This window comes from Triplophysa rosa, linkage group LG4 (assembly GCF_024868665.1).
Source record: "Triplophysa rosa linkage group LG4, Trosa_1v2, whole genome shotgun sequence".
In the NCBI taxonomy this organism is placed as follows: domain Eukaryota; kingdom Metazoa; phylum Chordata; class Actinopteri; order Cypriniformes; family Nemacheilidae; genus Triplophysa; species Triplophysa rosa.
In genome coordinates this window covers 16,201,203-16,228,008 of record NC_079893.1, presented here as the reverse complement: position 1 = coordinate 16,228,008, position 26,806 = coordinate 16,201,203, and the positions used below count along the sequence as shown (strand labels likewise).

Sequence of the window (26,806 nt, the reverse complement as noted above, 5' to 3'; positions counted from 1 at the left end):
GTCACATCAGCTCTATATTCACAGACGAAAAAAATCAAGCTGTCAAAGAAGTGAACACCATACCTACAGTGAAACATGGAGGAGGCTCGGTTATGTTTTGGGGCTGCTTTGCTGCATCTGGCACAGGGTGCCTTGAATCTGTGCAGGGCACAATGAAATCACAAGACTATCAAGGCATTCTGGAGCAAAACATACTGCCCAGTGTCAGAAAGCTCTGTCTCAGTCGCAGGTCATGGGGTCCTCCAACAGGATAATGACCCAAAACACACAGCTAAAATCACCCAAGAATGGATAAGAACAAAACATTGGACTATTCTGAAGTTGCCTTCTACAAGTGCTGATCTGAATCCTATCGAACATCTATGGAAAGAGCGTAAACTTGCAGTCTGGAGAAGGCACCCATCAAACCTGAGACAGCTGGAGCAGTTTGCTCAGGAAGAGTGGGCCAAACTACCTGTTAACAAATGCAGAAGTCTCATTGAGAGCTACAGAAAACGTTTGCTTGCAGTGATTGCCTCTAAAGGCTGTGCAACAAAATATTAGGTTAGGGGTCCCATCATTTTTGTCCATGACATTTTCATTTGTTTTATTATTTAAAATATTATGTTGAATAAAAAAATCAAAAGCAAAGTCTGATTTCTATTAAATATGGAATAAATGATGGTGGATGCAAATTACTTTAGTCAGTTTCAAGTTATTTCAGAGAAAATTGTGCAGTCTTCGTTTTTTGTGGAGGGTTACCAACAAATTTGAGCACGTCTGTAATTATTAGAATGGAATCAAATCAATATTTTAAAATGCCAATATCTGATGTTTTCATGTTTTTCTTGTCTTCTTTCTTTTCTTATCATCTCGCTCTCTGTGTAGTGAAGCAGCGATCCTGATCTATCGGTCGAGTTAGCTAGAACTTAAGTGAACTTGGGTGTGTGTATATGTTTGTGTGTGCTCGCGTGATGCATCTACGCCAGGGGTTGGGAAACTTTTTTAACCAAATAGCCATTTTTCCAGTTTTAGTTCATTCATTTTTGTAAAAGAGCCATTGCAAAACTACTATTTTATATATGCCATGCAGATTTATTTTTACAGACATCCTTATGAGAAACGATAGACCTATTTCACAGCGTGACGTGTACAAACCGGAAGTAGGGTAAACCCTTTCCGGTCAATGCTCTAGCTCCGTTCACTACACAGAACAGTTGCGGAGACCAGAAGAAGTTAGGCATGTAGCGCTCCCTTTATGCTGATTTGTCTAACATATATCAGACCTTGATAATAAATAAATCACTCAAAAAACAATGTTTTTGTAAAGTTTGTTTTCCCTATTTTTACATCTCCCAGTAAACCATGAATAAATCGGACAACATATGCTACTTTTGTTTTTGGTAAATAAAATGAATGCCTGTGAGAAAACAAGCTGAATGAATGGCTATGGCAGCAGTGCGGCCGGAAAAAGTTTTCCCCTACTTCCGGTCTCTGTCGCCATTTTGTGAAATAGGCGTATTACCATTCGAATAGAGCTTATGACTGAAACAGAATCATAACTGACAACAGAAACAGAAAATATGTAAATGAGAACGGCTTTTTTGGGCAACAAACTGTATTAAAATACAGAATGTTCTGAGAGTATAAGCAAAACAGGTCTGAAGTTGCAACTCAAAAACTATGACTGACGATTACGTAATTAGCGTGTGACATCACCAAATGCCACAGTTACACAAAATCCTAGCAGAAACACTGCACGTTTGTGGCTTTTCATTTATTTTTATTCACCATTGTAATCTGATGTTTACTGTTCTTTTTTTGTACTTGATTTTATCTGTATGCATGCATTGAACTGAATCAAGAATCGAATAGAATCCAGAACATCCGAATTGATGCCCAGCCCTAATGATCATTATGTATAATTAAAATGTCCATTCACACTGGAGCCATATTAGAGGAGGTAAAAAATGACATGAGGAATATGCCAGCATCATAAGTTTATTTTTACACAGAGATTGGTATATCTGTTACTAAAATATGTTAACTTTAACTATATTTGAAGCATTTTATGCCAAAGGTGACAGTTCAAAAATGAGGATAAATTAATTCCTCACATCACAAAACAGAACAAAAAAAATTTAGACAACTTGGGGGTGAATAAATGAAATAATTTTCATTTTTGGGTGGAGTAAAATTAGTTTTAAATCCCTTTAAATTAGTGTTGGTAAAAACATTCAATCAAAAAGAAAATCTGAAATTATACTAGTGATATACTACCGAAATTTCAGCTGCTGAAAAAATAGGCTGAAATTTTTGGTGCACTTCCCCCCTTCAGTGCTCGTGCTCACTCTAGATGTTATCAAAGGATGTTATTAAAACGAATAAATATAACAAGAAAAGCTCAAAACCAGCAGACTGCGCCGAAAGATCTGTCAGTAACTGATGATGTAGCATATGTGGACTGTCATCCGGGCCCAGCTGATGCTGATATCAGTTGTTATCAAAGGATGTTATTAAAACGAATAAATATAACAAGAAAAGCTCAAAACCAGCAGACTGCGCCGAAAGATCTGTCAGTAACTGATGATGTAGCATATGTGGACTGTCATCCGGGCCCAGCTGATGCTGATATCAGTGAAGCTCATTTTAAGCCTGTTAACATGAATAGACTCACTGACCCTCTGTGTTTTGCCTGCTGTTTTCATTAAAGGGGGTATGCATTCTGGCTTCTTTACACTGTTAAAAGTGCTGGCTTCTCATGCTTAACATGGTCAACTTGTCAAAAAATGAGTTGGACGTATGACGTAGTATTTCTGTGCTCGAAACACTCCGCCAAGGTTCGTACAGGTTTGGGAACGTTTTTTTCAAACATGAATTCAAGTTTTGTAACAATGGTTCTTTGTAGTGATGTTATGTTCTGAGCCGAGGCTTCGGAGCATGTGTCGAGAAATCCTGGAAGCTTTCAGTGAAGCGCGTATAGAGGCTTGTATCGCTTTAGACCAATGACGTCATAGATGACGTCTGAAGCGTCGCTTCCGCCCGAGAGGTTCAGTAAGCAGTTTGAATCTTGCTGCGACATTTTGACAGCCAAGTACCACAAGCACATTCACTGCCCTCTGCCCAGCTAAACCCAGATACTTTCCAGTTTTACAATAATAATATTGCCCCTTCTGCCTATTATGACCAAATAATTGATTTACACACATTTATTTCAAGCCACATTTATGTTATACAACTTTCCTGTAGCTCAGTGGTAAGAGCATTGCGTTAACAACGCAAGGTTGTGGGTTCGATCCCAGGGGATTGCACATACCTATGTATAAATGTATAGGATAATGCAATGTAAGTCGCTTTGGATAAAAGCGTCTGCCAAATGCATAAATGTAAATACAATAATTATATTATATACCACCAGAAAATACACATTATATTCATATAAATAGATGAGTCTATGTGGAAATTGATTTTTTTTAATCAATCGTTATTTCTAAGCCTTACCTGGCGCAAAATACAGTGTATCACAGACCACATCAGGCACATCTGTAATATATCTGCCTGTTTTACACTCTTTGGCCACCAGATGGTATTGTGAGCAAATGAAGCCTCGAGAAATGAACCCTTTTGTGAACCACTTGGCTGAAAAGCTTCAATGCTTCATGAGGCTTCATCTCGCCATCACTAGTTCTTTGTCCCTTATTGGACAATTCTCCAGGACAAGTACGCCCACACGTCAACCAACGAGAGCGAGAGAAAGAGCATGCCCATCAATGTGCTTCATTCGGGTTACGGAAGTTCAGCTGTGTTTGTTTGTTCACAGCATTTTTTCTGTGCTGAATGTTATATAAACCGATTTTTTGAATAACGATTGTTTGAAACTGATAGATGAAGCCGTCCCAGTGCCGGTCCGGACATGAACCGCACGCGGTAAGTGAAACTGAGTCACGTGTCTGCGTTTTGTTGGGATAATGTGATGATGTAATGTGTGCTCGTGCTTTAGTTCCACCCAATGCATGCTCCAGGAGCTCGACTGTTTTTGGAAATAATCGTATAGCTGTATCTGTCTTTATAAATGGGATCAAACTAAAAGCTCTTCTAAGATATTAAGTACACAATGCAAAAATTATTGTGCACAATATAATATATACTTCTTGTATTAGCAAGAGCTTCTGAGTTTGACAATAACTTGACTACAGTTATGCATATAATTCTAGAACTAGAATGTTTAGATGATTAGTAAAAGAGTTATATTTGATTGTTACAATGACCAAGGAGAAATAATGTATTAAGTATTGTTATAAAAATATTATCTTTAATTTTGTGGTTTTAGTGTGTTTAATTAATACAATTATACAAAATCTTATTTAAAACGTTTTTTAATAAATTTCGATTTCGTCCAAGTGCATCCTGAAGTTTCAGTATTGGTTTCAGCCCAGAATTTTCATTCCGGTGCATCACTAAATTATACCATCCTCTGGTAATTCTAGTGTATTGCTTACCTTTAAAGATTCAGAAGCTCTTTTAAGTTCCTTAATAACTGATGACAGGGCCTCCGGATTGATCCCCTGTTCGCAGAGGCGCACACATATGGCTAAAGACTCCATGTCTAATCCTGTATTCAGAAGCCTTGACATTTCCAGGAGCACTAAAAATGTAAGGCACAGTGACACTGATTCTTATTAACGTATAATTTAAAATGCAGTTTAAGCTACAGTGTGTTTAAAATGATACAATGAAGCAAGTGTATGCAATAATCAAAACGTCAGTAGGCTAAATTATTTAAATGCATTAAATGTCAATAAACAGAGTAAAACACTAGATTATCTACTGATACCGATACATATCGAACCGTATTAATCTTACCATCCATAGTCTCGCGGACAGCATTCATATTTGTACTCGCAGGACTAGCCATGATGCTACTGTGCTAAAGCTGGACTAAATTAATTGCTAAAAGCCAAATTCAAAATTATATTTTCCAACCAGGCGACGTCGACACATCCGTTATTTTAAATTCCAATGTTCCTCATAATTTGACGAGATATGTACACACTTTAATTTATAGAGGTTGCACTGACGTTTAGCGCTAGTCGTTGTTGTTGAACTTCGTTTCTTCTTCGTTTTCTTTTTGTTCTTCTTGGCGGGTTGCATCCAACGTTAATGTGCATTACCGCCACCTACTATACTGGAGTGTGTACCGTAGCATCTACCGGAACCTAAAAAAACGTTAAATTCTATTTATTAACTCAGTTTCCCTCAGAAATACAATGAAATCCTTATCATTTCCTATTTGATCGAGTATTTGTTCGGCATCTAGTATCTCATGTGGTGATTTTTTTTATTATACAAGTATTACAAAAAGACAACATATATGCCAGGGAGAAATACAATATTACCTATTCGGTTCCCCTTTGGTGGAATGAACTATAGCCTCCATCCGAACTGCAGCATCCTTCACAACTTTCAAAAAACAGCTCAACATACCTGTTCCGCATTTATTTGACTAACCAATAACTCTGTCTGTCTGTAAAAAAATGCACCTTGTTCATTCTCTCCTTTGCTTACTCCAGCTTTAATCCTCCTAGCGTGTTGACAAAATGTTTATGCTCTCCTTGTAAATCGCTTGGATAAAAGCGTCTGCCAAATGAAATGTAAATGTACCTTTTGAACAGATTCATAGTTCTTACAGCTCTCTTATTGGAAGGGTCAGAAATCATACACATGTAGAGTTTTAAATCTTCAAGAAAACGCTTCAGCTTAAAAAATTAATTTGTTTGGGCAAGAAACAAAATAAGGTTGAATAAAAAAACATCTCATTTTTCACTCTCATCTGAATATCCTAGAATAACATTTCATATTTCAAAGAAATCAGGAATTATGCCAGAAAATACCCAAATATGCTAGAGATACTCACAATACCAAAAAAAGATGAGAAAAACATTCCGTTTGGTGATCACAGAAGGAACCATTTAAAGCAGTCAGGAATAAACCTTTGGAGAAAATACAATAACATTAATGTATCATTTTGAAAGGGACTTCTCTGATTCAGTTCCCCGGCAAAGCAAGGTTTTCCTAATATCTTTTACGGAGTGGCTATTTAGACGGATTGCAAATAGCCCGTCTTGTAAGCAGAGGCTACGCCAACTCTGCTCACTTGTTTCTGATTGGAATAAAGAAGTTGTAAAAAATGACGTTGTCCATCTAGTGTCGCAAGTGGGAGTTAAAGCTTATGTTAACTCACATCGTCGCATGTTTGAATCTGCCTTCCGTCGACGTTTTTCCCCCATCACATATCAGATCATAAAGCAATTTATTCTCAGTAAAATAAAATAAAAGATTGAAAAGTGGCTAACGAATGTTTAATAATTAAGTTGTAGGGTAAGGTTGTTGGGGTGAACGACTGTTAACGTAACTAAACAGACCTGACGGGCATATTGTCCGAATTCGGCAAGGGTATCTGCAGGTCGCAGTAATGGGCGTGCCGAAATGTTTCTCATTGGTCAAAGGTGCTCTTCCTTGGCAATTGTATCAATCGGCGTTAACCACACACATACGTCATTTATTTTAAGCAGGAAGAAGGTCGCGGTAAGGTGTAATGCAAAGTTTGCAAACTTGTGAATATAAAGCCCTTAAAAACTAAATAAAAATGATCAGATACGTCGTTTTTGCTAAATTAATAAATTATAGAAGGTAATTAAACAGCTCTTACCAATCTAGAAACAGCTGTCGTTATGTTTTATGAATATTTCAGTCTTTCTGCATTTTTTTGTTTACATGTGCTGAATCATAGTTGTACTAAAACGGTAGACATGACTTTTACTGTATGACAGCTATGTTGTTGCTATTCTACCATGACAGTAAGGAAAGCAAATTATTTTGAATTTATAAAACGCTAGTGCAGTTGTTTTATTTTTTTTAGAGACATTTGTACCACCTTTTAAATAATTAATAATTGTAATTCGCTTTTGATTGTGACACTTATCAGCTGTTCCTTAAATTTCTGTTATTTCTAAATAGTTCAACTCCAATATGAAATCCCCCTGTAAGTTACCTTCATTTTACATTTACAATAAAACGCAACATTAACAATATCTTGCTTCTTTTCGTTTTCATTTGGTTTAGGTAATCTGATGTGATTATGTTAATTTTTAATAAAATGAAATATGATACAAAACACAATATTTTATTGTAAAGTATAAGAAGTTTGTGCATTAGGGAAAAACAATTCAGTCAAAAGTACACAGGCAGTGCTCCATGACGTTTAAGTATTAAATGCATACATATAGGCTGTGTGTAGTTATGAAACTCTGACCTCAGTCAAAATGATTAGTCTTGTAACGTATAGATTCATCAGACCAACGATTGTCCATTATGAAATGTAAGCAAAATTAATACATCCTATGTTTACCACTAAAGTGAAAGAGGGAGCGGCCAATTTTAGCTGTATATGCTGACATCAAGCTGTTCTCGGCGACGCTAACAGCCCGGTGGGAACTCAGAATACGTCGTGGCCAATTTTAAAATAAGCACTAGTAAATTTATAAAACAACTGATTCTTGGTTTCATAATTAACATCTTCGACACAAAAACACCACCATGAAAAGGTGGCTTTGGATGTAGGCCAATAGCGTTTAAGATGACGTGGAACAGGCAGCTCTTGCGACCAATTAAAAATACTTTTCGGCACTCCCCTACCTTTCGGGACGCCCAATTCTCCGAACTGCAGATACCCATGTCTCGAATTCGGGCGAAAATGTCACTCCAGTTCAGTTGGTGGCGGTAATGCATCAAAAGTGGGCTTGTCCACCGCCAATAAACTTTACAAGACGACGACGTCACGACGTAGGCTATTGGTTGTTTTGTACTGTCTACGGAATTGTGATTGGCCAGCACCCTTTAAGCGAAAATTAAATCAGACGTTGGGTCCAATCTACTTACTCTAGGGGTTGTTTAATGTCGTTCCGGTGTAAGTATTTATGATCATTAATATGTTTTATCTAAAGACATTTTAGGAATTTAGTCTAACAGCGATAGAGAATCTGATGGACAGCCTTTTAATCTTAACTAAGAAACGGTGATATATGATCAAACATTTTTACCACTGGTTTTGATATTTTGAAGATTCTTGCCTAATTTTCTTATTGAACTGTAGTCTGGCTGGCTTGACACCGTTTTAAAGATGGGGGATGTAGCAGAGTTTCACATAACACCAGATACTCCGGGAAGACCTGCTATTTTTAACCCCTTTGAGAGCCCAAACGATTATCACCGCTTGCATGAACCTCTGGTGCCCAGCCCATCTGTGTTCAAGAGCTCCAGGAGCGTATTAACAGTGCGTATGAGCTTGTATGTGATTCATATTTATAAGAAATGTGAGAACCTTTATTTCCTTTTACATCACAATTTTTCGTCCCAGACACCAGCTAAGTTTAAATGGTCCATTGACGAAATGGCGAATTTACTTCCAGTGGAAATAGACCCAGAGGATATTCACCGCCAGGCTGTTTTTCTGAGCCAAGCCAGGTATGTTTTGCTGTTAGTATGTTTGTCTGTAGGTTTTTTTTTTTTACAGACAATTGGTATGTATTTGCACTAGGCATAGGCCGGTATGATATTTTGACGATACGGTAACTTATAAAAGCTTTAAATTTTGTTCTTTTTAATGTCTGAGTAAAAAAACATTGAACACAATAGATGTCACAGTATGTCAGGTTAAATCAGTGCTTCCCAAACATTTTGAAAGCATGGCATCCCTTTCTAGTCTTCTTTTACATGCATTCATCCATACACGTATACATGAATAAATTAAATGCAGATTAGCAAACAACTTAACCAAAAACAAAATATGGCACAGAACCTGATGGATTCCTGCACAAAGCAGCTCATTCCTTTGGAACGGTATAACAGAAACTTTTAGTGCTTTCAAAACCGTGACGGATCCAAACCGCGATAAACCTTGAACCGGTATTCGGCCATGCCTAATTTGCACATTTATATTCTTGCACATTTATATAACTCAACTCTGCTTTAACACCACAGAGCAGATGCTGAAATTGAGGAAAAACGACAGAATGCTATTGACCAGGTAGAACTTGCTTTCCCTGTATTATCATCTGTGCAATAGAACGACTTGATCAGCTTAATTTATGTTTTGTAGTTTTTTACTAAAGGTGCCATTGTTCCTTCCCCATGGGGACCCCTAGCTGCTAAACAATCGGTGAAGGTGCCATATCAGAAAAGTCAGTTAAAATATTTATGTACAATACTGATGCTAGCTAATTGCAACCAAAGCTTTTTTAGATATTAATTTCACCTGGTTTCAGGTTCTTTGTCCCCACCAGTTACAGAAGAGAACTCTCCTAAGAAAATGAATGGTTTGTTCACTAATTTTGCATAATAAAAAGTTTGAATAAATTTGGAATTTCATTCATGTAGATTTATAATGCACTCTTTCCTTGTTGTGTATGTAGTCATTTGTCAAACAGGCTTGTCTCTACCGGTGGACTTCAATCTTGAAAAAGTTCTAGGTAATTATTTGATTTTTACATCATGTATGGTCTGATATGCAAAATTCCATCAAAAAGTTCATTTGAACTTTTTGCTCTCTTAAAGATACTTTTTGTGCTGAATGTTTATGATCTCTAACTGAGACACCACTGGATATTTGTGCCTTAAAATATAATGAAGTACAGAGCCATTGCAAATTAACTAATGCAAAAAGATGATAAGAAACATTAGATAATGACCAGTTACCATCACCTAAAATACACCCCTCCCTTATACATTAAAGTGTTTAATGGTTGTTGGTTAAAAAAGCATATTGACATATTTTGTATCAACTACCATATCCATGACCAGATGGTTCTACAAAAATCCAGATAGAGCAGTATGCATGTTTTTTTATTTTTATTTGATGAGGCAAAAAACATAGGTTGTTAACATGAAAGTAAATTCTCCAAGTAAATGCATTATAATAATTCTAGAACTTTGGAGTCTTACCCAAGATTATCTAAATGTGGAATATGATGGCAGGCTTTCCTCCACTTGGAATTGAAATAAAAATGTATTTTATTTTTCTCTTTCCTTTTCTCAGGTGATTACTATAGGACAGAGGAGTTAACTGAGCAGGTGCAGGAAAGCCTTAGCAGCTCCTCTTTGCGGCGAAAGTTGTTTCTTGATGGCCATGACAGTGGCTCTGAGTCCTCTACCCCTTCCAGCCCAGACAAAAATTCCCATAATGAACTTTCCAAAAATCGAGAGATGATGTCATCAGTCATTGTCTCCCCACTTCAGACTGGAATTTCAACTGCGGCGACTCCGTTGTCTGTATGTACTAAATCCTAGACTTAAATTGCATCGCTTGTAGATGATAAATTAAATCAAGGGAAACGGTACACACCTTTTTTCTTCAATGCTGTTATGCTTCTACCCATAATCCTTAGGGGCAGTTTTCATCCAGTCCTATTCAAAGCAAAGGTCGAGCGTACAGTCTGGGCAGTGTTGCTAGTCCCTTGTTTCAAGAGATATCATCGACTGCTTTCAAGTCGCCTGTTCTATCGCCTATCATGCTTCAGCATTCTGCGACACCTATATCAGGTAGGAGCACTGTGTTCAGTTTCATTAATAGCGGACACATGAGAAATGCGTCTTTTGGTATGAGTTTATAGTACTATATCAAAATGTTTAGGCAAAATTTTAAATGATTGATGAAGGCTTATTTAAAAAATAATAATTGTAACATTGGTTGTGCAACCTATCACAATGTAATTTAAACTGCAAAAAAATACTGAAGAGCTACACTGTTTTCTGCCTTTATAGGTGAAAGAAAAAGGCTATCGTTTCTGTCCCCTGGTAGTGGTCCTATGGGCAGCTCTGATGTGAATATGAATCAGTGTGGAGAAAGCCCATACGTGGAAGGCTGTTCTCCTATTCGCAGCTTCTCCCCCCTACAGACCCGACCAATAAACAGAGGCTGCATGTGGGCCTCTCCTACCCTTATTTCTCCTATCTTTCACCCAAACCTTCTGGACAAAGGGAATGTCCATCCCAATGAACCTTCACCCACTAAGGACCTAGATGCCAGTTCAACAGGGCAATGTGGTCAAAGAGAAGGACTCCAAACTGTGGGGAGTGAGTGTGAAGCCTCCATGGCTGTTGCAGAGCAAATGGCTCAAGATGTGCTGGTGGTAAAGGACCTAGGCGCAAAAATTGAGACTGGCAGTGAAGATGAGGAGGATATTATCAGCAGAGAGGAATCCTGTGGTTGGGTTCCTGAAGAGAACACTGCATCACCAGTTGGACTGATCAGTTCTAGGGCAGGCAGCGTGCCTAATGCTGAGAGCACACACATGTTTGTATCCTTGCTAGCAGAAGGGAGCATCACACCATATGAAGTTAGCATGCAGGTTAGTATGTGCACTGTCTGTTGACTAGTATACCAGCTTCTATTTAATGATATTGAAGTAGCTTGTTCAAACATACATGCATTGTATTTGTGTTGTTGACAAAAGTGCCACAAGCCAAGTGAGTGGTTACAGCTGCTGCTTTACTGAACCTCTGTGTGCATTTACTTATTTAAGCAAGCATTTTTTAATATTGAGTATATGGATATCGTATGGTTTCAGTCCTTCTCAAAAAGCATCAAGAATGACAATTTTTTTTGGCTCATTCGAAGGATTTATCTCATGTCAGGTAAGACCTAATCTGTCCCTCATGTTCTCTGTGCAGGTGGATAGTGGTTATAACACTCACTCAGTGTGCACCACCAGCTTAATGGACACCCTCAGTTCAGACAACCAGAGTAAGGAAATGCTGGACACACATACAGCTGAAGAAGGTCTACTTTACGCTAGACACACTAAACCAAAGGTAACTCACAATTATATTTTAAATACTAGCTACTGGTTATATTTTAAATACTAGCTATTGGTTGCTTTTTGTGTCCAGTTTAAGGGTCAATGACTTGATGTGCTTTTTGTGTCCCTGTGGGAGTTTTTTTTTACATTTAAAAGGGTTGATATTGTAAAATTAATTTCCAAGTAACTTGCATACATAATTTTTTCTGAGGACCAAGACTGAAATTCTGCTTATTTAATTTAAGAGAATATTTGTGGAATTATGCAGAAATGTCAATGTAGTGTAACTGTAAAAAAAAAGTTTAAAAAAGGTGAAATTCTCAATAAAACACCATATCAGCTACCTTGGCATAATCTTACATAAATCCTGTTTAAGAGTAAATAAAAGTAATAGGAAAACCATTGTTCTAAATCATCAGGAGCAGGGTTGGAGAACCCTGCACTTACTTCGGCATGCAAAGGTTAGAAACTCATTAAAAAGTGATATAATTGACATTTTTAGGGTGTGGTCAGGTATTCTTGGGTATATACAGGTGCTGGTCATATAATTAGAATATCATGAAAAAGTTGATTTATTTCACTAATTCCATTCAAAAAGTGAAACTTGTATATTATATTCATTCATTACACACAGACTGATATATTTCAAATGTTTATTTCTTTTAATTTGATGATTATAACTGACAACTAATGAAAATCTGAAATTCAGTATCTCAGAAAATTAGAATATTACTTAAGACCAATACAAAGAAAGGATTTTTAGAAATCTTGGCCAGCTGAAAAGTATGAACATAAAAAGTATGAGCATGTACAGCACTCAATACTTAGTTGGGGCTCCTTTTGCCTGAATTACTGCAGCAATGCGGCGTGGCATGGAGTCGATCAGTCTGTGGCACTGCTCAGGTGTTATGAGAGCCCAGGTTGCTCTGATAGTGGCCTTCAGCTCTTCTGCATTGTTGGGTCTGGCATATCGCATCTTCCTCTTCACAATACCCCATAGATTTTCTATGGGGTTAAGGTCAGGCGAGTTTGCTGGCCAATTAAGAACAGGGATACCATGGTCCTTAAACCAGGTACTGGTAGCTTTGGCACTGTGTGCAGGTGCCAAGTCCTGTTGGAAAATGAAATCTGCATCTCCATAAAGTTGGTCAGCAGCAGGAAGCATCAGAAGCGTCTCGCCTGGGCTAAAGACAAAAAGGACTGGACTGCTGCTGAGTGGTCCAAAGTTATGTTCTCTGATGAAAGTAAATTTTGCATTTCCTTTGGAAATCAGGGTCCCAGAGTCTGGAGGAAGAGAGGCACAGAATCCACGTTGCTTGAGGTCCAGTGTAAAGTTTCCACAGTCAGTGATGGTTTGGGGTGCCATGTCATCTGCTGGTGTTGGTCCACTGTGTTTTCTGAGGTCCAAGGTCAACGCAGCCGTATACCAGGAAGTTTTAGAGCACTTCATGCTTCCTGCTGCTGACCAACTTTATGGAGATGCAGATTTAATTTTCCAACAGGACTTGGCACCTGCACACAGTGCCAAAGCTACCAGTACCTGGTTTAAGGACCATGGTATCCCTGTTCTTAATTGGCCAGCAAACTCGCCTGACCTTAACCCCATAGAAAATCTATGGGGTATTGTGAAGAGGAAGATGCGATATGCCAGACCCAACAATGCAGAAGAGCTGAAGGCCACTATCAGAGCAACCTGGCCTCTCATAACACCTGAGCAGTGCCACAGACTGATCCACTCCATGCCACGCCGCATTGCTGCAGTAATTCAGGCAAAAGGAGCCCCAACTAAGTATTGAGTGCTGTACATGCTCATACTTTTCATGTTCATACTTTTCAGTTGGCCAAGATTTCTAAAAATCCTTTCTTTGTATTGGTCTCAAGTAATATTCTAATTTTCTGAGATACTGAATTTGGGATTTTCATTAGTTGTCAGTTATAATCATCAAATTAAAAGAAATAAACATTTGAAATATATCAGTCTGTGTGTAATGAATGAATATAATATACAAGTTTCACTTTTTTAATGGAATTAGTGAAATAAATCAACTTTTTGATGATATTCTAATTATATGACCAGCACCTGTATGTCAAATGATATGACCCCAGGAATACATTGATAATTCATCATCATTATAAAAATGAGTATTAACTTTAACATTTCCTTTAAGGCTATATGTGTTTACACAGGTGTCCATTCATGCCTGTCAAATTTGATTTTGAATTGAAATGTCAAATAGTGTAACCGGTTACACCTTGGACTTCTATCACACAACATTTCTGTTAGGGGCTAGTAAAACGTCACTAGTTTATGATGCTATTTAAATATGTAATATAAATTTGGAATTATTTTCAAGTGTTCAATGTTATTTTTTTAGAAAGTGGTGCATTATCCACAACTTTGGAATTAAAGCTCTGAAAGTCCAAGATACACTATGATAAATAATTATGTTCCTCAACATTAGTTGAGAAATTTAGCTTTAATGCATATTTCTATTACATTAATTTACAATGAATACAATATAATATACAATAGGGGTTGAACGACTTAATTAGATTTTTTGAGGTCGACTGTTATGTGATGAAAGTCGCGTCAACGTCAACTAGTCGATGACACCAATAATAAATAAAATAAGAGCTAGTAAATGTTTTGCAACAAGATTTGATGGGTGTGGGCAGAAAGACACTTGTGTGTGCGGTCTGTGGGAGAATGGCAGGACTCCTGCAAAATGGTCTCTAAATACAAATAAACTTGTTCATCTATTGCACAAGAGAAGCGTGAGGTCTGTGGTAGCGGGGCTGTGCAGTAAAAGAGCAGCAGGTGGATCTCTACAGCAGCCTAACGTTACTTCAGATCTGAAGCGTGTGTACAGATGAAACTTCCCGTGCATTTATAAGTCAACTGAAAGTGTCATGTTGTGCACTAATAGATGAAACGACAGAAAAATGTGTAGAGTTTGTTTGTGACGGCCTATGACTTTAAACAACGTCAGTATATTAATTAGCCTAATGCAGCAGACGCTTTATCATAGCGGACTTACAAACGCAGCACCTCAGTGACAGCAGCAGCCAATATGAGAAACATTTATATTTATTCTGTTTCTTTCATGTTTTATTAAACGGGGAACAAGTACAAAAATAGTCTATAATATTAAAAGATTGGCTTCAGAACAAATCGTGAATGTTACGGCCGAAAACAGGACACATTGCGCTTTTCCACCATCACGCTGAATCATTCTAAGCACAGTCTGAAACGGTTACAGTTATGTTTCCACGTGAGCCTGGTTCGACACGACATGATTACAAACTGTTCTCAGCTCTGAATTTTGAATCGTGCTAATGAATGCGCGCAGAGCCGTTATAGCTCAGTCTCTTGTGTTTACCAAGGCAGCGCATGACGCGTTTGTGTTTGCGTTCTAAAAAATTCCGTTATCAGCCCTGCGGTGGAAAATGAAACCATTTACGTACCGGCTGGCATGAATCGGCATGGAGTGGAACGATTAAGCAACGAGAATGATTCGGCGCGATGGTGGAAAGTGCTCTTAAATTGTGAAACCGTGTGGAAGCAGGACAAGATAACATATATTATGGCCGGGAGTGTGACAGAATCTCACTGAACCGGGTGGGAATGACATCTGTCCTGCGCACGGTCCTTGGAACAGTCAGCCATCGTCTTAAAGGTACAGTGCCAAAAAATCACATGACCTTTGACAAGTCGACATCAAGCTTTAAAGGTCTCCTCAGACGAGCACTTTCAACAAGTTGGTATGATTTATTAGGGTCTTCATGAAATGTCTGGAACATATTTTGCTTAAAAACACTCAATGGCTGTGTAAACAAAACCCTTCTTGCCTCGTCAAAAACAGCTATGCTCACAGCAACGTGTTTTGGTGCATGTCTCTTTAACTGATGAGTTACAGCGAACCCCCCTTTCTGTCCGGCGTGTCAACACAACACACGTGTAGTACTGCCATAGCAATGGTTTAGCTAAATGATATTTCCTGAATTCCTCAGCGTTTAGTTTCTTCTTAAACGTCTCAAATCATTCGTCCGGAGACAAAAACATCAGTCACAGCAAACAGCGCGTCCTAATGCGCTTATATTGTGCGTGTATGCTTACCTAAAATCCATGGAATCCACTGCAGATCTCAGCGGAATTACATGGATTTTAGCTGTCATTGACAAGTTATAACGTTACACACACAACGTGAGAGCTAGTTTGCTGTGACAGATTTTTCAGCCTAAGCACGAATGATTTGAGACGTTTAAAACGAAACTAACCACAGTGTTCACCCCTGTTCATTAGCAAAACAAACACGCACATAATGTATTAACATTCATACAGCTAAACTCCAAGTGTCCATCTGCACTTATATACAGTAAGTTTAACACTGGCTTTGAATGTTCTATTTAGCCCGTGACTGATTTAGCTCCCTTCGCTATCACATGCTAACGTTATCCTCCTATATATATGGTACATTTACGTCAATTCAGACTGTTGATAAATATGACTTGCATCGGCAGTTTTGTCTCGTTCAGTCGGTCTCGATCCCTCTTGAGGAACAACTTTGGCCCTGTCCCAAATGACACACTCCGGTCTTGTGGACCTCCTCGGAGTCCACACTTGGTGACGTCAGGAAGTGCAGACCTATAGGGCACTAGGCATGAGTCCACAAGGGTACATGGGAGTGCATTTTGGGACAGACTTGAGGACATCACGCCGGAAAGAGCAAGCAGTGCTTTCTAATCTCTCTCACAGTACTTTGTTGTCATTCGCTGATCAGTCTGCGCAGCGCCGCGTGAAGTCGGCCACTTGTTGTCCCATTGTTGTTATTTGGGAGAACTGGGACAGGAGCTGCCGGTTTTTGTTGTTCTGTATTTCATATGTTGATATGCCACCCGAGCATTATACAATAGATACTTATGTTTGTAATGCATTCATTTGTCGTGACGTAAATGCAACTGCTTATGTATATTTATTTATTTGTATACACTATACTTAATGTGCATAATGGGTTCTTAATATGCATATATGTTGTTATTTAATATTTCTCTATAATACAGAATCTGTGTTGTTCAGCTTTACAGAGTCCAGAGACAACTAGATATAAATCTACAACAAAACATGGCTTATTACCATAAGTGAGAAAATGCACTGCATTAAAGTTTTTATTCTTGAATAGCTGGCTTAACAGAAAATAAATGAGCAATAATACGAATAAGTAACTAATTAAAAAAATTGAATTTTATCAAAACATACATTTAAAAATGTATCTGTCATGTTGACGTATATATTTTTATTTATTTATTTATCAATAGGGTAAATTACAATATGTAATAGTACAAAATTGAACAATGCAAATAACCAAAACAAAAAAACACATCAGTTATACATCTAAAACATTAAGAATTTTATCCAGTAGCCGAGATGTCTTAACAGCTTTGCTATTGTTGCGTAATAATATTAAAGAATCAACAAATTCTTTATATCTGTGGAAAACAATTTACATTTGGTACAATTGACAAAAATTCTGCTTTATGTATATGGTATTTTCCAAGTAGAATAAGAATTTTAAGAATATTATCTATTTCCAAAGAACCAGTATCACAATCCAAAACAAGACCATTTGTGACCCTGGATCACAAAACCAGTCTTAAGTAGCACGGGAACATTTTTAGTAAAAGACAAAAATACATTGTGTATGTCAAAATGATCGATTTTTCTTTTATGCCAAAAATCATTAGGATATTAAGTAAAGATCATGTTCCATTAAGATATTTTGTAAATTTCCTACCTTAAATATATAAAAACTTTATTTTTGTGAGTGGATGGTCTGCCACATTGCCCCTGATTAACAACTTCTAAGGCAATTTTCTCAATATTTAGATTTTTTTGCGCTCTCAGATTCCTGAGTTTTAAACGGTTGTATCTCAGCCAGATATTGTCCTATTTTAACAACTCGTATATCTATAGAAAGTTTATTTATTCAGCTTTCAGATTGTGTAAAAATCTCAATTTCGAAAAATTGACCCATAAGACTGGTTTTGTTGTCCAGGGTCACATTTTGTCAGTTATATTAATAAACTTATAAAATGTCTTAAAAATCAACAAAGAGATATGTTTACGTATATGTCTGACATCCACGACACTCCTCCCATCCGTTCTGTGATTGGGCGTTTGCAAGGATTCCTGGGTAGGGGACTTCAGTGGAGTCTGCATCAATGCGGGCTTCGCCGAAGACCGTGTCGAGGGCACAAAGGAGGCGCTCGCGAGCAGACTTATGAGCGCTAGAAAGACAAATGGGACACCCTACGGACTCGTAGACTTGGCGAGAACTAGAGGTCTGCACGGGCTTTAAACGAAAGCCCGAACCCGGCCCGTACCCGAAATTGTTTAACCCGACCCGACCCGGCCCAACCATTACAGTTACATTTTAAGCCCGAACCCGAAGTCCGTTTAACAGCAAGCTTTGTTGAAATGTGCTGCATTTTATGATTGCTTGCGATGATAGGCTAATTAAACAAATAGCTAGGCTACATGTAGGCAAACACAGTTTCATCAAGGCACTGCGGCCCTCTCAGCAGTGAACACTCAAGAAAAAATAAGAAATAGCACAGATTTACCAATAACGAAACTTTGCTGTGGTTGAACTGGTGTAAAAGTTAAAAATTTTTTTTGAACCCTCTGGTACTGTTGGTTTAAGCGCCGTCCTCTGATTAAAAGTTAGCCCAGCTGCACTGAAGTTCCTCTCGCTGCTGCTGCTAACGTCACTTGCAGGGATGCCGAGGATACTACGGGCCAGTCTTGACAGTAATGACAAGATCATAATTCTTCCAGAGTGCAGCTTTCCCTGCATCATTTGGAACTTTAATACGTTTTCCAATGCTAATATTTTGTTTTATCGCACTCATCTTACCATCACCTGCTGTGTTGTGACAACGAGGACAAGAGCGGGAGCACGTGCGGAACAGTTTATGCGAAAAGTGTGTTTTCTCTCGTGTTTTTTTTTGTGTGGTCACAATGCAGCAAACACGCAAGCACACGCCACGGCACACAAACTTGTTTATATATAGCCTATATATTTTTTTAGTTACAGACCCGAGCCCGAGGCTATTGATTAAACATTAACCCGAACCCGACCCGAAGCCCGCGAGTTTTTCGGGCCCCGTCGGGCTCGGGTCGGGTTGCAGACCTCTAGTGAGAACGCACAATTTAAGTCCACGAGACCGCAAGTCCACATGAAGTGCGCCATTTGGGACAGGGCCTTTGAAGCTAATCCTGCTTGTACTGTCCCAGGTTGAAAAAGCACTCCGGTTTGAAATGATTTGTGCAAACAAGCAGGTTTTTATGGTTTCTGATGGATTTCCACTAAAAATAAAATAAATCCACTCCTGTCTCTTCCTAGGTTTGGACTCTGTGCAGCGACTACATTGCATGTTGTCCACGAACTTTAGCCATGTCGTCACGTACACCGCTGTCGCTTGTGAAAACAACAATGGCGGAGCGCGGTGGGTGGAACTCTGTAGATTAAGGGGCGGTAACATTATAATAAAATCCGCTTTGGACGTCACAATCGGAGCGAAATCTGAACGGCTCGATTTCTCACATGCTTGCAGGGAAAGGTGCACCAAAACAAACTTGCTGGGTTTGAAAACTTACGTTTTCTGGGTTGCTAGATGCACCGGGGACCCGATTATAGCACTTAAACACAGAAAAAGTGGGGTTTTCATCTGATGTCTCCTTTAAATGTTGCTCCAGAGCATTATTGTCGACTAGTTCGTGCAACCCCTAATATACATGCATGATTTAATAATGTAGCAGAATGAAGTGGGTGTCTACATTTGAACAAAAATGCAGTGCTAAAAGAAATGATTAAAGGGATAGTTCATCCAAAAATATAAATGTTTTCATTTTTACTCACCCACATGACGTTCTACACGTTTTAAGACCGCCCAGCGTATTTGGAACACATTAAGATATTTTTGATAACATCCGATAGGTTTCCAGGCCTCCTCATAGACATAATGGTGATAGTTTCTATCAAGGTCCAGAAAAGTACTAAAGATATCATTGAATTGGTCCATCTGATCATAGTGGTTCAATCAAATTTTTATGAAGCGACGAGAGTACTTTGTGCAAAAGAAACCAAAATAACTAATTTATTCAACATTCTTCTCTCCCCTGTGAGGCTCTGACACACGTTCACAAGACCACCACGACTCCTACGCATCCAGAATGTGCCCCAACGCATGTATCATGCAGCGTTCGAGCGTGCAACATGGATGTGCATGTGTCGTGGTGCTCGCATGAACGTGCGTAGACTGACAGGTGAGGAGAAGAATATGTTGATTAAACTCGTTATTTTGGTTTCGTTTGTGCACAAAGTACTCTCGTTGCTTCATAAAAATTCAATTGAACCACTATGATCAGATGGACCAATTTTATGGTCTTTAGTACTTTTCTGGACCTTGACAGAAACTATTAACATTATATCTATGAGGAGGCCTGGAAACCTCTCGGATGTTATCTTTGTGTTCTAAATACGCTGTGAGGTCCTAATACGTGTAGAACGTCAGTTCGTGAGTAAAAAAATAAGACATTTAGATTTTTGGGTGAACTATCCCTTTAAATTTCTGATATTTTGTAATGCGATATAAGACTGTGTATGTGTCGGGTCGTGTACAGGTGTGGGAGACTGGTGCAGAATGCAGGAAATTGTTGAAATAAGTTGTTAGACACCAGAATAAAGCTGGTGTTTTTGTTTTATTGCGCACAAAAAAATAGTCTTCATTAAAATAATCCATGTGACTACAGTGGTTCAACCTTCATTTTATGATGTCTTTACACTTAACTTACTGTGCTTTTGAGTGTATGTTGCATTGCTGTCTATGTGGGGAGTCAAATCTCTCTGATCTCATCAAACACATCTTTATTTGTGTTCTGAAGATGAACAAAGGTGTTATGTTTGTGAAACGACTTGAATTAGTAATTTATGACCATTTTCTTTCTAACCCTTAATTAACCCTTTAACTGTAATTACACCGTGAGACATGATTTCTTTTTAGCCTGTTTTTTCAGCATTGAGAAAAAAACATTTCACCTGAGCTTGTTTACTGTGATGCTTGATTTTCAGTGTTAAAGAGTATGTAACACAGTTTCTGCTGATCTCATATTAATCTTGAGTACCTATAGCAGGAGTCTTCAACTAAAATCGCTTGAGGTGCCGTAAACGAACCCTCCTTACCAGCCGAGGTCTGGATGATTAAATACCAAAAAACATGAATTGATGTTTTTTGGCAGACCAAAGAGTCTTTTCATATCTATAAGACGGCATTACAATGTCTGCAACAATATAATGAAGGAAAATGTGCAAAATGCCCTAATCTCTAAACCTGCACTGAACATACATTCATTTCAACATTAACAACTTTAAAAGAAAACTAAAGTGTTGTTTTCTGCTGAACTGAGATTAACAAATAGCAGCATCAAGTTGTGACTGATCATCCTCTGATAACATTTCAGCTCTTCTTGTGGCTGGTGCAGCTGAAACGAGGGTTTGTTTAATACTTTCTTTTAGTTCATGCATGGATTAAAGTGAAAAAAATTCTTCTGACTGATTTTTTTTCAGGCCAAGTGATATTCCTTTAACCAATAGCGTTTTGAACCACTTTACATAGTATTTCCAGTTTGCGTAACGTTATTTTAAAAGCTATTTTTAATCTATGAAAAAATTATACTTAACCTAGACAAATAATCAACCATCTATAACTTTTCAGTGCATTTTTTAATTTATCTTATAAGACCAAACAATGTTTTCTGAAACACTTAATAATTAATAGAAAAACAAACAAAATAAAAGAACCACGAAAGACCAAAAATGTTGTTTGTATTTGTCTCCAGTAGGGATGGGCGATATTATATCGTTTGCGATATACCGGTAGAAATTCCCCACACGATAGGAATTAGTCTTCCCGCGATATAAACGATAAATTCTAGTTGATGACGTATTTCTTTGTGAGACCCAGTCACAGCTCATATGTGAAGCGAAAACGGGTGTAGCGGAGGGCGGACGTGAAGCTGAGAAAGAGCTCTAAATCTCGTTTAGGTTGGCACTGTAGATGCATCCGAGTTAATGTTTAGTTTCACTTTCGTTTTATTTAATTAGTTTGTTAAGTATTCGTTGATAGTCATAATATGTTACACCACAACATTTAGTTTGGCTAAAAGTATATTTAAACATTTGTTAGATGTTATGCGCGTGCACAAATTGATTAATATGATTTCTTGCCTGTTATATACAGGATGAACGGAGCGTCCCGTGCGCAGCTCGCGCCCACATGTGCTTTCATAGCGACACTGCGTGTACAGCACTGCTGCCTGTTTACATACAGTACAAATGCGAGTTTGTATTACGTTATTTTAAATACGTTTATGAGCGTATAAAAGCATGGATTATTTAATTAGATTTCTTTTATCCGCATTTTTCTGTTCTCTTTCTGTAGCGCGAATCATAGACAGATTCAGTGTATGTTGCTGTGAGAAGAGAAGGTTCACACAGTTCAAGAGAGAGTGATTGACAGCGTGATGCGATCGATCGTTTCCACCCAACAATAGAATATACAGTTTTAGGTATGACATGATGTATTTATTTAGCTTTAGTTCATTTAACTTTTCTTTACTACAACCTTTTGAAGTCGAATCTCACTATTATATTTTATATTCACAAAAATACTGTAGGTATATTTTAGGAGCTGTTTGATTTGGGGTAAGTTTTACTTTTTGATAATATTTGTTTTTCTGAGGGTCTAGACTACATGCAGCTATCACTTGACGCAAAAAACAGCGGTGGGTGGCGTTATGGATATATCGTCATTTTTATCGTTATCGCAACAAATACCAGGAATTATCGTGATAAGAGTTTTAGGGCCATATCGCCCATCCCTAGTCTCCAGAGTGCTTTTCACTTTTTCTGCCTTTTGACTGTGAAACCATATTCCTGAAGCTTGGCTACACCTGACACCCATTTCAGTGTTTGACAAGCTACATGACTAGTTTCAGTGTTTGACTAGCTTTTCCAAGGCGACCGTTAAGAAGGTAGCCTATCACTTTAACATTTTCATAGCGACGCGGCACTGCTTATCATGTGACACACCGCAGAGCCACAGCAGCTGTATGACTGATGCATTGCTTTTACATAATTTTTAACAAACTGTTAACTATGTCATGAAATATCTGACATTCCGATTGTCAAATATGTGCATGTGAATGTGTTTTGTTGTTTAAACACTTTTATAATGACCGCGTTAGTTGAGCTATAAGCGGGCGCCGCCTTGTTTGTTTCTGCCGTGTCTGAGATCTGTCGGATTTACATCACGTGAATTCATCCACTTCTCTTAAAAACACAAACGTGAGTGCCTGGTGAACTGGTAGAAGAATGGAGTGATCTTAACAATTGCTTAAATTGCAGATACTGTGTCTGATCTGAATAAAACACATCCATCAAATTACATTTGAGGAGATTGTTATTGCCGCTTCCTTAGACATCAGTGTGTATTATACAATCTCTAAATGTATTTTGTGCTTGTAGGCACGTGTATATGTCTGAAGGCTAAATTAAACATTATGTGGTTGAAAGCACTGCACAGTTGTGATATGTGACAGGATTGAGTCTGTCTCTGGCTCAGTGTCAGCCAAAGTGCTGAATGTTCTAACGTTAATCACACCGGTGTGATCGTATGCGGCAAAGGGTTAACAACATTATGAAAAGTGAATTTAAGACATTGAGGACAGGCTGGAACCCTGCAATTGATGGAAATCTGCCATAGACTCGCTGCAATTAACGGAAATCCGTCGTAGCGACGGAGAACTTTAATCCACGAGTTCATGTCTTTATTTTCCTTCTAAAAATGTTTCACACGCATCCTCCATGCACTTTTTTACTGTTTTCCCATCAGTAAAGGGCTTATGTTTTCTGAAGATCCACTGTATTCCTAGTGAACATTCATATGCTGGTTGTTGGGCGGTAAATGAGGGAGGAAGGACCCGTGTAGATCGCTACTACTGGGCTTTGAGCTAATATATTTTCCGTGTCCTTACCTCGGACTGCTGCGGGCAAGTTTCTTCATAGTGTCTAGGTCTAGTTTCATAATGCCATTTAAGGTTTAACATTGTTCTAAGAACGTTTGCTCTCATCGTTTTGAGAACATTCATCAAGTATAAATAACGTCATAAGGACGTTCCGAGAACATTGTTCTAAGAACGTTTTCTCTCATCGTTTTGAGAACATTCATCAAGTATAAATAACGTCATAAGGACGTTCCGAGAACATTGTTCTAAGAACGTTTTCTCTCATCGTTTTGAGAACGTATATTAACTAAATATAACGTTATGAAAACGTTCCATAAACGTTATTTGAAGAACGTTTTGTTCTAACTTTTAGACAACTTTTAAAGAACGTTAGCGAAAGTTGTGAGAACGGTCCCTGTTAGCTGGGAACAGACTCCGAGCAAATAAGACAAACCGGCCTCGTGCATGTCGATGCAGGAACAATAAATGCAAATCTCTCGACCCATTCATCTTGGAAAACATGGTTTTCTTTTCTAACTTTTGAAAAGGACATTGTTTTTCAGTCACTGACAGTTACATCTGTCTGCGCGCTGTGCAGTGAGTCTATCTCGGCTCTCTTCACTCTTCACTACGTCTGAACGTAGCAACAGTGCGCAAATGTTAACTGTCCATGGCGCCTTAGGACCCAAACTGCTACTGAGCAGACCTTGATGTGCCTGGTATAAATTTGATTGCATTAGAAAATAATGTTAGGCGTTCATTTATTTATTACGTCAAAAGGCTTTGAGGTCCGGACAGACGCATCTCACGGTCCGCATTCAGACCGGAGTCTGCTAGTTGGTGACCCAAGACCTATAGAGTAGTACTGCATACTTTGTAATCAAACTAAAGACTCTTCGAAGATACAAATATAAAAGACAGATACAGCTGGGTGAAACTAAAGCACGAGCACACAATACATCATTGCATTATTCCTGCATACCTGTTGATTCACTATAAGTTTGTGTTGTTTACATAATGCACGTCTGTTTTGATTGCCAACAAAACAGAGATTCGACTCCGGTTCACTTTCCACGTGTTCATGTCCGGCATCTTTTAGCACTGGGACTGAGCCATTTATCAGTTTCAAACAATCACCAAATCCAGCGTTTCTATAACATTTCTCACCGAAATGCAGTGAACAAACAAACACAGCCAACGAATGAGCACATTGATGGGCGAGCTCTCGCAGGCATGCTTTTCTGGGAGAATTGTCTAGTAAGGGACTAAGAAAAGTTGTTACATAAGGGAATTTCATGTTCGAAAAAAAACTTTCCGAAACCTATACAAACCTTGGGTGAGTGTATCGAGCATAGAAATACTATGGGATACGTCCAACTCGTTTTTTTGACAAGTTGACCATGTCAAGCATGAGAAGCCAGCACATTTAACATTGTAAAGAAGTCTGAATGTAGGGCTGGACAATAATTCAATAACAATAACTATCGCGATAGAATTCATTTTTGATAACTATGATATGGTTTTAAAACACATTTTCGATATTTCAATATACATTACACGTCTGGGTCTGAGCCCTCGCTCTGCTCCGCGGCTGGTGTTATGGAGCACCACTCCATCTTGCCCTAGTATAAATCTCTAGTTTAAGCCCGTGTTCACACTTAACTTCTTTTTTGAGAAGAAAAGGTTGACCAAGAATCAGAATCAGAAGAGCTTTATTGCCAAGTGTGCTTGCACACACAAGGAATTGTCTTTGGTGTTGGAAGCTTCTAGTACAGACATTCAACACAATGACAATACAATATAATACGATTTACAGTCTTAAAAGATTCTAAATTGTGCATATATAAAATAAAGACTATTTTACAGAAAATGGGGGATAATAACATATAAGAGACATTGTACAGGGTACCAAGGCACTTTTTAGTAAAAAAAAAAACGCTTGCAGTGTTTGGTTACAAACAGCAGCCGAATGCCATGACTTCGTCGTCAGCGTCTGTGCACGAAGGCAGCAAAGAGAAACCGATAGGCAGCGTAACGGAAGTCTATTTGAATTACAAACAGAGAGCGTATTTGCAATAACTAATCACATATTTAAAAACTACAATATTAATTTCTCGCTAGAAATGCAATCAGTTGTTGAAAGTGAAAATTAAACTTACATTTATACAAAACTATGCACCAATGGGTGTTTCGGCCGGCATTTTATTTTTTCGAGCTGGAGCCTTCTCGACCAATCACGTTCCTCGCATGTTATGGAAACGACAGGTCTCTGTCATTGGTTAGCTGGGGAAAAGAAGATTGACGTGGGCGTTTTTTTTCCAGAAAAGTTGAACTTTTTTCAACCTCAAAAGACGCTCTGAGCTGCAGAAAAAGACGCCGGAGCTGGCGTTTAAAAAAGCGCTCAGGACGTTTTTGAAAACACTGTTTACTCCATAGGATTATATTGTAAAACAGACGCTAGCAGCTTCGAAAAATAATTCAAGTGTAAACATTTAATATTGATCATTTTTGTCCGTATATTGATTTACAAAACGGATCTGCAACTTACTAATGCTTGCTTTCGGAAAATAAACATGAACAAGTTTAAACCGTTCTCAATGTCAATTTCGAGGACAGAATGGCAAATTTCGTAGTTTTTTATAGCTAACTGAAGCACACCGTAGGGCCTTTGAAAGACACTGAAATTAATGAAAACGGTTCTTAATGTCAGCTTACAGGAGCGCATGGCAGATCTTGTATAAAGTTTTGCCAAAAAAACTGGAAATGCAATCATACATAAAATTCAGTGGATGTTAATAATCGAAAATTATTAATTTAGAAGAATGTCAAAAGAAAAAAGTGTCAAGTAATGGGAGGCCTGTGCCCCTGTAGAGCTTTGAAAATATGCCAATGCTTCAAAGCACATTTG

The 26,806-nt window shown here is 38.2% G+C and overlaps 2 protein-coding genes across 5 annotated transcripts in view; one reads left to right on the top strand and one right to left on the bottom strand.

Moving 5' to 3' along the window:
- Positions 1–4,421: 4,421 nt before the first annotated feature.
- Positions 4,422–5,136, bottom strand: mzt1 (mitotic spindle organizing protein 1). The gene is made up of 2 exons (XM_057332565.1): positions 4,843–5,136; positions 4,422–4,624 (listed from the first exon to the last, which is right to left on the bottom strand). Exons 1-2 carry the CDS (start codon positions 4,892–4,894, stop codon positions 4,437–4,439), a joined length of 240 nt encoding a protein of 79 aa, XP_057188548.1. The 5' UTR covers positions 4,895–5,136; the 3' UTR covers positions 4,422–4,436.
- Positions 5,137–7,850: 2,714 nt separating this feature from the next.
- Positions 7,851–26,806, top strand: part of bora (bora aurora kinase A activator) — a 94,934-nt gene continuing 75,978 nt past the window's right edge. For 3 of the 4 annotated variants that reach the window (XM_057332872.1, XM_057332871.1, XM_057332870.1), the window contains exons 1-11: positions 7,851–7,945; positions 8,132–8,311; positions 8,396–8,502; positions 9,019–9,064; positions 9,137–9,218; positions 9,303–9,353; positions 9,450–9,506; positions 10,073–10,305; positions 10,422–10,575; positions 10,798–11,384; positions 11,707–11,847. In XM_057332872.1, coding sequence (XP_057188855.1) covers positions 8,159–8,311; positions 8,396–8,502; positions 9,019–9,064; positions 9,137–9,218; positions 9,303–9,353; positions 9,450–9,506; positions 10,073–10,305; positions 10,422–10,575; positions 10,798–11,384; positions 11,707–11,847 — 1,611 coding nt within the window. In that variant the 5' untranslated portion in view covers positions 7,851–7,945; positions 8,132–8,158. Of the gene's footprint in view, positions 7,946–8,131; positions 8,312–8,395; positions 8,503–9,018; positions 9,065–9,136; positions 9,219–9,302; positions 9,354–9,449; positions 9,507–10,072; positions 10,306–10,421; positions 10,576–10,797; positions 11,385–11,706; positions 11,848–19,237; positions 19,764–26,806 lie in introns of those variants that run through there. The other variant, XM_057332869.1, reaches the window with a different exon arrangement.

Bases quoted from the DNA above. Each gene is read 5' to 3' on its own strand.
- mzt1 (XM_057332565.1), bottom strand. From the start codon at position 4,894: ATGGCTAGTCCTGCGAGTACAAATATGAATGCTGTCCGCGAGACTATG. The intron at 4,625-4,842 runs GTAAGATTAATA...TTACATTTTTAG, and splicing joins TGTCCGCGAGACTATGGATG to TGCTCCTGGAAATGTCAAGG.